Source organism: Phaenicophaeus curvirostris, chromosome 22 (assembly GCF_032191515.1).
Source record: "Phaenicophaeus curvirostris isolate KB17595 chromosome 22, BPBGC_Pcur_1.0, whole genome shotgun sequence".
Classification (NCBI taxonomy): domain Eukaryota; kingdom Metazoa; phylum Chordata; class Aves; order Cuculiformes; family Cuculidae; genus Phaenicophaeus; species Phaenicophaeus curvirostris.
This window is the reverse complement of record NC_091413.1, coordinates 914,326-927,186: the sequence shown is the minus strand read 5'-3', so window position 1 is coordinate 927,186 and position 12,861 is coordinate 914,326. Positions and strand designations below refer to the sequence as shown.

Here is a 12,861-nt window from a genome sequence, read left to right as displayed (position 1 = left end):
CCAAGGGATTTTAATTAGCAGTAATGGCACGATAATCAAGGTAGAGGTATGCAGGCTGGAGCACATGCAGCCTCTGCGCTGCGTCTGCTGTGGGGCAGCTCCGGTCCCGAGACGTTGCTGGTGGTCCAGGGCTGGGCACCTGTGGTTGATGGGGTCCGTGGTAGCTGCTGATGGCCGGAGTGAGAAGAGGGGCTCTGTGCAGGGTTGCAGGACTCTTCCAGGCACCTGGAGACTCCCAACCCGTGCGGGTCTGGCGGGAGCACTGCCCAGCACGGGTTTTGGGGCAGCATCTCTGCTGCCCAGCCTGCCCGTGGAGATGCTCTCCTCTCGGGTACCAGCACTGCACTGGATGGCTCCAAACCCAGCTCAAAGTAAATGAGCAAGAAAGTAGCTTTGGGCAGAATTTCCAGCTCGGTGAGAAGCTATAGAGACCAGTGATTAAAAAATGCTTATTAAAAAAATTAGAAAGAAAAAAAAGAGCTCGACAGTCGGCGCGCCTTCCAGGACCTGTTGTAACAGATTCGTCCAAGCCGGTTAACGGTATTTGCGGTTTGCAAGATGCTACATGTCTGAGTAAGATGACAGACACATTATTATCACCTCTCCACTGTGATCTGTCCAAACCTGTCCCAGGATGCAGCTCTGCAGCTGCTTGCTGGGGAGCACAAGGAAATTAGCAGCCGGAGGCAGCACTTTTCTTCTCTCTCTCTTGCCAGGCTAGTGGCTTTATTGGGATCCATTGACTGCAGTCCTGGACACGTCTTGAGTAGAGCTAATGAGGAGACTGGAATGTAGAAGAGGAGGAGGAGGTGGCTGGTAGGGAGGAGGGGGGGAAGGATTTGTGGAAAAAGTAATTGTTGAGCAAATCATTTCCTTCAAGAGAGAAAGGAGGACTTGGCTGCAGCGCTCCCAAAGCAGGCAAGTCTAGACGCTTCGGTGTCAACAGTTGAAGATAAATAAGATTTTATCAGCTCCAAATCTGTTGGGACACATCCTCCTAGCGGTTCTGCTGCCCAGGGAGGGCTGGAGGAGATGGACGTTGCCGGCAGGTCTTCCCGTGCAGAACATTCAGGTTGTTTTTCATGTGAGGCTGTCAGCATCCATGGAGAAAAACACCTCTCCCCCCGTCTGTGTGGGAGACACAGCTCTGGTCTGAGCAACCTCTTCCAAAGCAGCTCCTTGCTCAGGGTGGGCAGTGGAGGATGCCAAGATTTGATTTCAATGCAGCTGTGCCAGTCTCTGTGAATCATTGTGGGGCATTGGCTCATCTGGATCTTGTGATGTGCTAAACATCCTTGGGTACCACAGCAGCACTACCAAGATAACCTCAGTTACCTCCACAGGGGCCAACAACACCACAGGGCTCTGTTGCTTTTGTTTCCCATTACGCTTGGCACCGATACAGTGTGGTTTCCATCTCACCCAAGAAGTAGGCACTTTCCAACACAGAGGTGAAAGAAACCCTGCCTAAAGACACTTTGGGGTACTGAGCTCCTTGGGAAATGGAGGCTAATGCTGATGTGCTGCTAGCATTTAAATAATTCAGCTTTCCTAGTTATTCCTAGAGCTCTGGATGTGCCCCGCAAGATGGGCAACAGCATCAGGGAAGGGGCAGCGATGGAGGTGGCAGCACGATTCAGCCCCAGTGGCTGAGGGCTGGCATGGGGAGCGGCACAACTGCAGCAAAACCCCAGAGCAAGTTTACGTGAGGTTCAGGGGGATTTGCTCAGTGCTGTTTGCTGTTTACACCATGCAGCACCCACAGGCCGCACCACGGTGTGAACCTGCTGTGCTCTGCAAGCGTGCAGAAACAACACCCTCTGACTTTCTCTACAAGCAGTGACCTTAGCAATACTGGAACTGGGGAGACAGGCAGCGAGGGGCTGAAGGCAGGGCAGGAACTGAAAGTAGAGGCAGGAGGTGCCTAGGCAAAGAGATAAACATAGTCTGACTTTACAAGAGCCTACCCCAGGATCTTCTGTAGGAGTGAAAGAACTCTCCAGACCAAGGTCTGGATGTACTGATGCACCAGCATCAGGAAAGCATCCAGGTGTCTGGAGATGCTCCCACACTTGGAAGCAGCAACGTGAGGGATGTGAGCTTTGGCTGGGACCGAGCTGCTGTGAGTGGCCTCTTCCCAGGGGTCATTTTGTCCCAACACTGCAGGTGAGGGCAGGCTGGGTCTGCGACATGGAGCACTTGGCCCCAGCAGCGGCTGGAGACGCAGCTGAAGATGCAGCTGTGGGTTGGCTGCTCGCTGCGAGGAGCAGGGCTGCACAGGGAACAGCCTGGACTTTTCTTGCCCAGAGTTATCAGCACGGAGTTCCTTAGAAGAATAGTTTGTTATTGTGGAAGGACCTTTGAAGGCAATCCTGGAGCTGTTAAGACACGATAAGGTTATCAGCGGAGGCGTGCCTGTGTGGAGCGGCAGCCTTTCTCCCTGCGGGGCAATCGCTCTGCTATTTAACAGAGATTTATCCATGTCATAACATGGTATAATGAGAGAATTTGTTACCAAAGAACTTGCCATAATGCACCTCTTCTCTTCCAGAGCAGTTATATTTCCCAGGCATGTCGAGGACTGCCCGGGAATGTCTACATGAAAGGATCCTTTGACAGGAGTTGTCAGTATTTTAACACCTGGCAAAGAAGAGCCCCCCTCCCAATAGCCCTTGTTTTGCCATCTTGTCTCCTCAAAACAAGGGTGCTAAACCCCCACCGTGCCGCGGGGGAGCAGCGGGGCCACAGCCACGCCAGAGCTTCGCCTTCCAGCCTGGCAGAGGGAGGAAACAGCATTCCAAGGGGAGCCTGTGCCTCCAGCTCCGGCACAATCCCTGCTGGGATGGCACCCAGGAAGCTGACCCGGCTACAGAGCCAAGGTGCAGCCAGCATCGTCAGGTATCAGCACAGAATTTGGGGATTTCAGTGAAAGGCAGCATTTCTCAGCATCCTCTCGCTCTGGGAAAGTCCACAGGTCTCCAACACTGGGGATTAAATTTTTGCTGCCAGATTCAGCTTCACATTACATCTCCCCATCAGCTAGCAATGACCATAGCATCTCCTCCTCTCTCCATACCAGAGCAGGCTCAGACCCCAGGACACACACACACACACCCTGCCAGTTTGCCTCTGCAGGCACTGGTACCTGCTCCAGTTGGTCCTCGGTCCAACACATCCTCACAACACAAGAGCCACTGCAGCTCTTAACAAACCCCTCTCCTCTTTATATCTTCCCTAGAAATACAACCTGAAAATGGTTTATCTTGTTTGCCTCGTTAGCAGTGGGTGGTAGGAGCCCATCCAGCCCCAGCAGCCTGGTGGGAGCCTCCATGGGCGGGGGAGCCCCTCTCAGCCCCCAGATGGATCCGATGCTACAGAAATGGGATCAGGAAACACAGATCCCTTCTGCACGGGGTGCACCATCCTGGGCTCGTGGCAGTGGGACAACGAGGGCTGAGCTGTCCCTCCAGTCCCATCCGAGCAGCTGCCTTGCCCGTGCTTGGGGCAGCAAAGGCTCAGACCCCCTGACACCGGGAAGAAGCCTCACTGGCCTCCACACACCTGTACCTGGATGGCTCGGGACAAGCTTTAACATCCTCACAGACTCCTTGCACGGTGGTATTTTTTTGGCACCGGGCGCTGTGTTGTGGGGATGAGATAAAATACTTTACGCAGGAACATGCCCTGCCATGCCGGGGCTGGCTGCTCCCCGTGCGGCAGGGTGGGCTCCTGTAGAGCAAACACATTCCTTGCGAGATGGAAAACAGCATGGCACTGCTGAGGTGGAAGGGAATTGCACATCCCCGCACCTGGGAGCCGAGGCACGCGGTTACTGGAAGGGGAAGGACGGGCTCTGCCTTCCCCAACCTCTTCTGGCAGCGGCGCGCAGCAGGTCTGGCTGGCTGGGATGCTGCCGTTCCCTTCTTGTTTTCAGTGGCCTCGTGCTGAGCAGGTCCATGGGCCTTGGGAGAGGAATTGGAGGGGTTCAAGGCCAGGTTGGATGGGGCTGGGAACACCCTGACCCACTGGGAGGTGTCCCTCCCCATGGCAGAGGGTGGAACAGGATGGGCTTTGAAGTCCCTTCCCACCCAAATCACTCCGTGATTCTATATAATTCTGATAATAATGATTTCCAACTGAGCAAATCCTATTGTGGGCTCACAAGCATTTTAGTGGTGATAAACCGTTTTCTGTTAACGAGCGACTCCATCTGCTGCCTGCAGAGCATGTTCCTCCCATAGCCAGTCTGGGACTGGTCCCCATCCCAGCCCCAAGAGCCACTGCCAGCACCTGCGAAGGATCGAGAAATCCTGTATCACACACGCCGTTCAGAATTAAATTCCGAGATCTTGCATAATTAGCTATGACTCTGTTAACGATGCTAGGCACTATTTCCCTAGGCTGTAGTGCTCCCACCCAGGTGCTGCAGGTGACAACGGGCTCAGGGTGACGTTTCTGAAATGAGCTGAGCGATGGATGAATGCGGGTTTAAGCTCATTTCCAGGAAGATTTCCTCCCAGTCACAGTACGGTGGGTGCTCCCGCTCTGCTGCTGCACTTAGGCTGCTTGGGAAACCTTGCAGTGCTCAGCCCCAGGAGGTGGTTCTACCTGCTTTGTTTGGGAAGTGGGTACGATGTGCTGTGGGTGAATTGGGTCGTATTTAAATAGTTACAGGGAAAAACAAATACTGAGCCTAGAAGTAAACAGTTCGTGCAAAGTCAGCCCAAATTTCCTCTGACTGTTGTCCCTACAACGCACTCGGAACACACAACAGCAGTTTGCTGTGCTGTGATCCGGCACGGAGCTGCCACGGAGCCCCGACACCACTGGGGTCGTTCCTTCTGCCGCTTTGCGTGGCTGTGGTATGAGAGGTGGTAACTGGGTTTATAATGAGTCATTACTTTAATTTGCTGCTTTACTGCCGCGTTCGCATTTCACTGGGGGGGCTGAGGAAGCAGCGGGTGGGTGGACGAGAGAAGCTGAGGGCACAGAAATGCCTATCGGGGTGGTGGGAGCACCAGCCCGAGCCCAGCACAAGAAAGGCAGTGGAGGAAGCCGAGAGCAGGCGGGGAGCGTCCAATATCCCGGTCAGACCCAGGGACATTCACCCGGTGGGCGTCTCTTCTTTTCCAGTACTCCCCTCTGCTGAAGAAACTCTACTGTCAGATTGCAAAGACATGTCCCATCCAGATCAAGGTGTCCACCCCGCCGCCGCCGGGCACCATCATCCGGGCCATGCCCGTCTACAAGAAGGCCGAGCACGTCACCGAGGTGGTGAAACGCTGCCCCAACCACGAGCTCGGCCGCGACTTCAACGACGGTGAGTGCCGCTCTCCCACCCTGCCCGGGAGCAGCGTCTCGGGCAGCCGCGTTCTCTGACACCGAGCTTTGCCTTGCAGGTCAGTCGGCCCCAGCCAGCCACCTCATCCGCGTGGAGGGCAACAACCTCTCGCAGTATGTGGACGACCCCGTGACGGGAAGGCAGAGCGTGATGGTGCCCTACGAGCCCCCGCAGGTACCCGGCTGCTCCTGGGGCAGGGGGGCAGGACCAGCCCCTTCTGCTGGTGCTGAACCCACTGGGGACAGGGCTGCTTGGTAGGACACAAAGGGCAGGAGCATCCTGCTTGCCCTGGAACATCCAAGCCACCCCCGCCGCTTGCTCCCTGTGCTGTCTTTGAGCATCTACAGCTCCTAGCCTTGGGAAGCATGCCAGAGCATCCTGTTCCCGGGAAGCAGGGGCCCCCCCAGCCCTTGTACAGTCCCCTCCTCCCAGATGGGACCATTCTGACACCATCCTCCCCTGATGCTCCCCTACTCGCCCTGCCAAGGTGCCAGCCCTGTGCTGGGGGGCCCAGCCTGCAACCCCCTGCATCTCTCCCCACTCAGCGCCTGCTCTCCCCTCCCGGGCAGGTGGGGACCGAGTTCACCACCATCCTGTACAACTTCATGTGCAACAGCAGCTGCGTGGGAGGAATGAACAGGAGGCCCATCCTCATCATCATCACGCTGGAGACAAGAGAGTGAGTGGCTGTCAGAGCAGGGATGGGCATCCCTCCCCGCTGCGGGAGGCCCTGGGGAAGGAATCCTCCCCTGCAGGGCGCACTCCTAGGGGAAGGAGGCACGGTACCCGCAGCCCATGGCCAAGGAAAAGCTCTTTGCTGCCTAAGGGCTGGCACGAAGGGACAGGGGACCCAGCTCAATGCTGGCTTCTCCGCCACAGCTTGGAGCCTTCCTCTGCCTCAGGAGCTCCTCTTCCTCCAGGAGATTCTGCTGGGCGCTCCCTGCACTCAGTACCTTGGGGCTTGATTGCTTCCTCAGCTTCCATTCATAGAGAGGGATGGGAAGACACTTTGCTGGTCTGGTTTCTGAGCTGGACTGAGCTGTGATGAGCTTCCCAAGCAACAGGATCACCGATCTCTCTCTCCTCCCAGTGGCCAAGTCCTAGGGAGGAGATCGTTCGAGGGACGGATCTGTGCCTGTCCCGGCAGAGACCGGAAAGCTGATGAAGATCATTACCGGGAGCAACAAGCCCTGAACGAGAGTGCAGCTAAAAACGGCAACGCCAACAAACGCAGTGAGTCCCCTCTGCTGCCACCCTGGGCTCCCTGCACCCCTTGCCAAGCCATGTGGTGCTTCTGCCTCAGCTCCTTCCCATCACACCCAAACCATGGTGCTCCAGTTCAGGCTCCAATCCACATCCAGGGATGATGCTTTCCTCTTTCTTGACTAAATCTCAAACCCACTCCCTTTTGGGTGCAAAACTGCTAGTGCAGAGCTTTTGTGTCCAGATAGATTTGTTCTTCATTATTATTATTAATAAAGGGACATCATCCATGCCAGGACTCAGGTGAAGAGCCAGCACCCTCATGGCTTGACCTTCATTCCCGCAGGAAGCCCAGCTGCTCTGCGCTGCGTCCTGCCCTCCCAGCACGCTAACACTCTCCTCTCTCCTTCCCAGCATTCAAGCAGAGCCCGCAGGGGATCCCAGCGCTTGGGGCTGGCGTTAAGAAGCGGCGGCACGGGGAGGAGGAGACATATTATGTGCCTGTAAGTGTTGGTGAGCTCGGCTTGCGACGGTGGCGGCATCATCCCCTCCGTGAGAAACGCCCTGCGGATACAGTGCTGGGCAGGATGGGGTTACACAATCTCCTGTGGGGCAGCAGGTGTGGGGCTGAGCAGAGACCTAGAGAACAGGAGCAAAAGCATAAGTGAATGCCCGTGTCCAGTGGAGTCCTGGATCCCCAAGTAATCCCTGGCCACGGTGACACTGCACCATGTGCGGCTGAGTGGAAGAAAGGGGCCATGAGGAAGGTAGCCAGGTGGAATGGGAACAAAGCCCTGGGCTTGTTCCCTCCTCCAGGTGCGAGGCCGGGAGAACTTTGAGATCCTGATGAAGATAAAGGAGAGCCTGGAGCTGGTGGAGCTGGTCCCGCAGCAGCTGGTGGAGTCCTACCGGCAGCAGCAGCAGCAGCTCCTGCAGAGGCAGTGAGTATCACCGCAGCCCCAGATGCCCATGGAGAGGCTGGGAGCAGCCCTGGCCCTGGCTGCGGGACCCCTCGAGCAGCCCTAGTGCGGGGCTCACAGCACGTCTGCCCGACACCTCGCGCTCAGCAAGGGCTGGCAGCCGCGACAGAGCCGCTATGGGTGCAAAGCAGCTTTTCTGCCTGAAGCCTCAGTGGGGAAGCGCAATCGCAGGGGAGCTCTGGGTCGGGGCAGGCGGCTCCATCCCACCCGCTGCAGGCTGACCCACTGCCTGGTTTCCCGAGCAGGAGCCAACTGCAGACACCTTCCTCCTACGGCCCCGTCCTTTCGCCCATGAACAAGGTTCACAGTGGTGGAATCAACAAGCTGCCCTCGGTCAACCAGCTGGTAGGGCAGCCCGCGCAGCACGGCTCCGGCTCCGCGCCCAGCCTGGGGCCCATGGGTAAGGTCCTCGCCGTGTGGCACAGACCCCGAGGCTCCCTGCGAGTGTGAGGGCGGGGATCACGGCCAGGGTGATGTCTAATGGATCTCTCTGTTGCGTTGGCATGGCCGCTGCCCAGGACCCGGAATGCTCAACAGTCACCCCATGCAACCCAACGGAGAAATGAACGGGGGCCACTCATCCCAGTCCATGGTCTCCGGATCTCACTGCACGCCCCCTCCGCCCTACAACCCCGATCCCAGCCTCGTCAGGTAGGGAAGCGCCCGATGCCCCGTCTGTCTTGTCCTCTGGCGTTTCTTGCTGTTGTTCCTCACTCTAACCTTCAGATCTGTCTAGCAACTGGTCAACTGGCCACTGGTCCCAACTGAGAAATCACTGCTCATGAGATCATAGGGCATTATTCCCATCTCAGAAACCAAAGCCCAGCTACCTACCAGTTAGAAAACTTGGTTGTCCTCATATACCTCTATCTGGGCTATCTGTCCCTGATTAATTAAAAATTAATCTCAATGAGAGTCTTTTCCTGCATGTCATAGAATCGTTTGGGCTGGAAGGGACCTCAAAGCCCATCCAGTCCCACCCCTGCTATGGGCAGGGACACTTCCCACTGGATCAGGGGCTCCAAGCCCCATCCAGCCTGGCCTTGAACCCCTCCAGGGATGGGGCAGCCACCACTACCCTGGGGAACCTGGGCCAGGGCCTCCCCACCCTCACAGCAAAACATTTTTCCCCAAGATCTCATCTCAGTCTCCTCTCTTTCAGCTCAAAACCATTCCCCTCGTCCTGTCCCTGCACCCCCATATCAAGAGTCCTTCCCCAGCTTTCCTGAAGCCCCTTTCAATACTGGGAGGAACTGGCTCACAGCTTTGTGAACTTGCCCCTTCCTTCCTAGCAATATCTCGAAATCGATCCACGTGGCTTATTTCCATCAGAAATTTATTCACAAGTCTGCAGCCGCTTTAAAAAGACAGCAGATGTTTCACCAGACACCCCACCAAAGTCAGGGAGGCCGTATGTGCTGTTCAACCAGCGGCATGTGGCCGCAGCCCAGCACGATGGGCAAATACCCCTGCACGTTGCGGAGCCTCGCTGCCCGGCATGCCCTGATTTCCTGCCCCCAGCAGCTCAAGCTCCCATGAGTTATTCCAAGTACATCACTGAGCTGGAATCTCTGGTGATCAGGAGGGAAAAATTGCATAGTTTTAGGGATAAATGCAATCCCATGCTTCACTTTGACATTAGTGGTAACTGAGGTCACACCTGGGATGGCAGCAGCCCCAGACAAAGCCCGATGGAGCTGTTGGAGCACCCAGGGCGAGCTCCCTGCCAGCCACAGCCCCTCTGTGCCGGGGGCAGCAGGAACTCACCCAGGTCCAGAGGCACAGTTGGGCCCCATCGCTGCAAGCGCAGCTCTGATTCGTGAGAAGTTAATGCTGCTTGATTGTCCAAATTCTTTCTGCAGTTTTTTGACAGGATTGGGGTGTCCAAACTGCATCGACTATTTCACCTCACAAGGGTTACAGAACATTTACCACCTGCAGAACCTATCCATAGAGGTAAATGCCTTGGGAAGATCTGTTCTTACCACTTGTCTCTCTCAGATGGTGATCTGAAAAGCAAGAACAAAACCGTTTTGAAGGAAAGGGAAAACTCTGCACCAACCCCTCGCACCGAACGGTGCTCCCCAGGATTTGCACCTCCATGCATCCTTTCTGCTCCTTTGCATTTAGCAGGAGCTCAGTCGTGGGTAGCAACCACAGTAGAACCAATTGCTATTAGAAACAAGAGAGTTAAAAGACTCCCAGATCAGACCTCAGGTGGATTTTCCACCTAACACAGGAAAAATAGCCGAGGTGCTCAGGAGAACAACCTGCAGCCCATGGAGCTGTTAATCCTTGAGACAAAGGAGGCTGAAAGAACGAAGTCAAGCACAGGGCATTTGTATTAAGGGAACCCTGGAATGAAGTAGCCTGGGTTGGGCAAAAGCTGGCACGAAGGAGGGTAGAGAGGATGCTAGAAGTCCCCAAGCTTGCCGGGAGCATCAGCCCTCTGCCGCTGCCGTTCATGGTTCGAGTGCAACCTCTTGGTAACAAGGGCAGCACCAAAACAGGGACTTCCCAGCCCATCAGGGTACGAGAAGAGGTGGAGGGGGAGAAATCTTAAACCCCTTGAGCCCTGTAAATCCCAGAGCTGCTGCTTCAGCTGAGACAGATCTCCCGCCCCAGCCCTGGTTTGCCTGGGGGCAGCTGGCAGGAGCTGCCTCTACCTGGCAGCTCCGACCCACGGGGAGCAGGCTCTGGTGAGGCAGCCTTGGAGATGATTTGTCAGTGGTAGCCGAGGCCAGTTGCGTAACCCTAGCATATTCCGAACTAACTCCGTGACCATCTGCAAGCTGTCAAAGGAAAGGTTTGGCACAGCCAAACCTCGTACCGGATTGCTGAGCTGTGTGTCCCAGTCCGCCTGTGTAATTACTAATTACGTACTCGCCCTCTTCTCTAGTTAACCCTCCCGCGACTCTCTGTGTTTGGCATTAACCCGGCTCTCTGGCAGCTCTCTCCTGTGTCCGTTGTGGTGCAGAGCCCTGGTCCTGAGGTTTTCAGCCTCATTTGGCTTTTGAACACAGCCCCCAGTGTTGTCCCAGCCTGCTGCTGCTGAGCCTTAGTGCCGGCCCAGGCTCCCAGCGGGAATGCGCCCGGTTTCCCACGGCACCAGAGCCCCCGGGCGGGTGGCACCTGGACGTGCTGCTCCAGCCTCCTGGTCCAGGACTGGAGAAGCCAGCCCAGGTGAACAGATGTGAGGATGCTTCACATGCTGCTCTGCAATCTGGGTCCAAAGGGGAAAGGTCCTCTCCGTCCCATTTTCATGTCAGTTTGATGTAAGCCCCCCTCCACCCCCCCCCAAAAAAAAGACATAAAATTCTGACCTGCAAAGTGATGCTTAACCACTCAACTGGCCATTGGTTACACACGAGAAATCACCTGTGGGCTTGGTGCAGAGGGCCAGGGGAGGTCCAGCCCCACCACGCTGGGTGCCCGACATCACAAAAAGCACGAGCTCGGGGGTCCGGGACTCGCTCCCGCTGGTGAATCTGTGCCGGCTGTGCCTTAGCAGTGTTGTTCTTCCAGGATCTCGGAGCACTGAAGATCCCGGAGCAGTACAGGATGATCATCTGGAGGGGTCTGCAGGAGCTCAAGCAGAGCCATGACTACGGAGCCCAGCAGCTCATCCGCTCCAGCAGCAACGCGTCCACCATCTCCATCGGCAGCTCGGGCGAGCTGCAGCGGCAGCGCGTGATGGAGGCCGTGCACTTTCGCGTGCGTCACACCATCACCATCCCCAACCGCGGCGGCGCCGACGACTGGGCAGACTTTGGGTTCGACCTCCCGGACTGCAAATCGCGCAAACAGTCCATAAAGGAGGAATTCACGGAGGGAGAGATCAACTGAGGGTCTCCAGGAGGCTGCGGCGAGAGGCCGGGGGTAACGAAACCCCCATGAAACATATTTTAAGTGTGTTGTGCGGAGGGGAACTGCGCGCCGTGGATGAGAGTACGGCCCGAGCCACGTGAGAGGCGCCTGCCCCGGAGGGGGAACGTGGTGGCCGAGACCAAGGAGGGTGGCTAGAGGATCTCCCCGCAGGGAGCGCGGGTTCTCATCCTGCCCGTGCCAGAGGAGGCACCGGCGGCTGCTTTACGCTGGTTCGTGTGTCACTGGAGGATCCCCGCATCCCACAGGTGCGGCATAAAGACAGATTTTTCTCTCCGAGACCTTTGTTTCTGCTTCCCTGCCCCCGTCCTGCATTCTCCGTGCTGTCCACAACCGACAGGTCTCACTCCCCGTAACCCTGTCCCGCTCCCCGTGCTGTGCAGACGCAGGGACTGATGCAAAGCCCCACGCTCCGCTTTCCCGACGGACTGCCTCGACGTACCCGATTCCTTCAGCTCTGTTTGTCCGTTCTCGCTGTGTTCATGTACTTAACTATTTGTGTATATAAACCGAAGCAGATGTACATACGGTATAGTCATTGTGCTGTAAGGAGAAAAGAAGATTTATTTTCATGTAAGCTATAAAAATTGATACTTACTCCTGAGACACCACTGTGTCGAGTAAATTAATTTCATGTTCTAGCATGTAAACACGCAGAAAATCCTGTTTCTGGCCTTATCTACTCAAAAACCCATTTTTCTGTTCCTCTGAACATCTTTCACACAATTGCAGAGGAGGGGCAGGCCAGTGAATCCTCCCGGGAAGGTGGAGGGGTCTGGATAATCCATCCCACTCTGTTAGGGGAGGTTTGCAGAGGGCTGAGACCTAGCAAGCAGGAATGCAGAAGGTGTAAATTTGATCCTGCTTTGGAGGAAGGAGATGGACTCAGTGACCATGTGAGGTCTCTCCAGTTTTGTTTCCCATTTCTGATCATTTTTTCCAGGCGTAGCTTGTCCGTTGATCCCATGACACATCTCTGAAAGGAACGTTACAGGGGCTGCGCTGTACAAAGGGAGGGCGGGCAGCGAGCTGCTCCATCTGCCTCTCACCCTTGGGGTGCTCAAGATTTCTGACAGCTGGAGGGAATCCATGCAGAAATGACCTTTCCACTTCTGCACCTCCTCCCCGCGTTGCCTCTGTGATGTCTCCTCCTGCAAGCAGACCTACAACAATTCCCCATCTCCCTCAGGCTGGGGAAGGAGCTCGAAGACCCTTCACAAAGCCCTGGATGAAAGAAGACCTTGAGTCCCACCTACGATGTTCGGGTTCACCTTCTCCTCGCTGGCCAGTGTCCGTCCCCACTCAAAGGGGAGATTCATGGGGAGAAGGAGCAGGAACTCTGCACGCGCTGTAACATCCCGGGTCCTCCCTCCACTGCCTTCATCTCAGTGTGTGCAGCAGCTCTGAACCTTCAGCACGCGGGGGTGGCCTCCTCTCCCTCCTGCCCGAGCG

The 12,861-nt window shown here is 56.1% G+C and overlaps 1 protein-coding gene across 4 annotated transcripts in view; it reads left to right on the top strand.

The window, feature by feature from the left end:
* Window positions 1-12,140, top strand: part of TP73 (tumor protein p73) — a 28,664-nt gene extending 16,524 nt beyond the window's left edge. For 3 of the 4 annotated variants that reach the window (XM_069874608.1, XM_069874606.1, XM_069874609.1), the window contains 10 exons: window positions 5,134-5,320; window positions 5,400-5,515; window positions 5,911-6,020; window positions 6,432-6,574; window positions 6,959-7,047; window positions 7,361-7,485; window positions 7,770-7,924; window positions 8,043-8,175; window positions 9,387-9,480; window positions 11,050-12,140. In XM_069874608.1, coding sequence (XP_069730709.1) covers window positions 5,134-5,320; window positions 5,400-5,515; window positions 5,911-6,020; window positions 6,432-6,574; window positions 6,959-7,047; window positions 7,361-7,485; window positions 7,770-7,924; window positions 8,043-8,175; window positions 9,387-9,480; window positions 11,050-11,370 — 1,473 coding nt within the window. In that variant the 3' untranslated portion in view covers window positions 11,371-12,140. The remainder of the gene's footprint in view (window positions 1-5,133; window positions 5,321-5,399; window positions 5,516-5,910; window positions 6,021-6,431; window positions 6,575-6,958; window positions 7,048-7,360; window positions 7,486-7,769; window positions 7,925-8,042; window positions 8,176-9,386; window positions 9,481-11,049) is intronic. The other variant, XM_069874610.1, reaches the window with a different exon arrangement.
* Window positions 12,141-12,861: the final 721 nt, after the last annotated feature.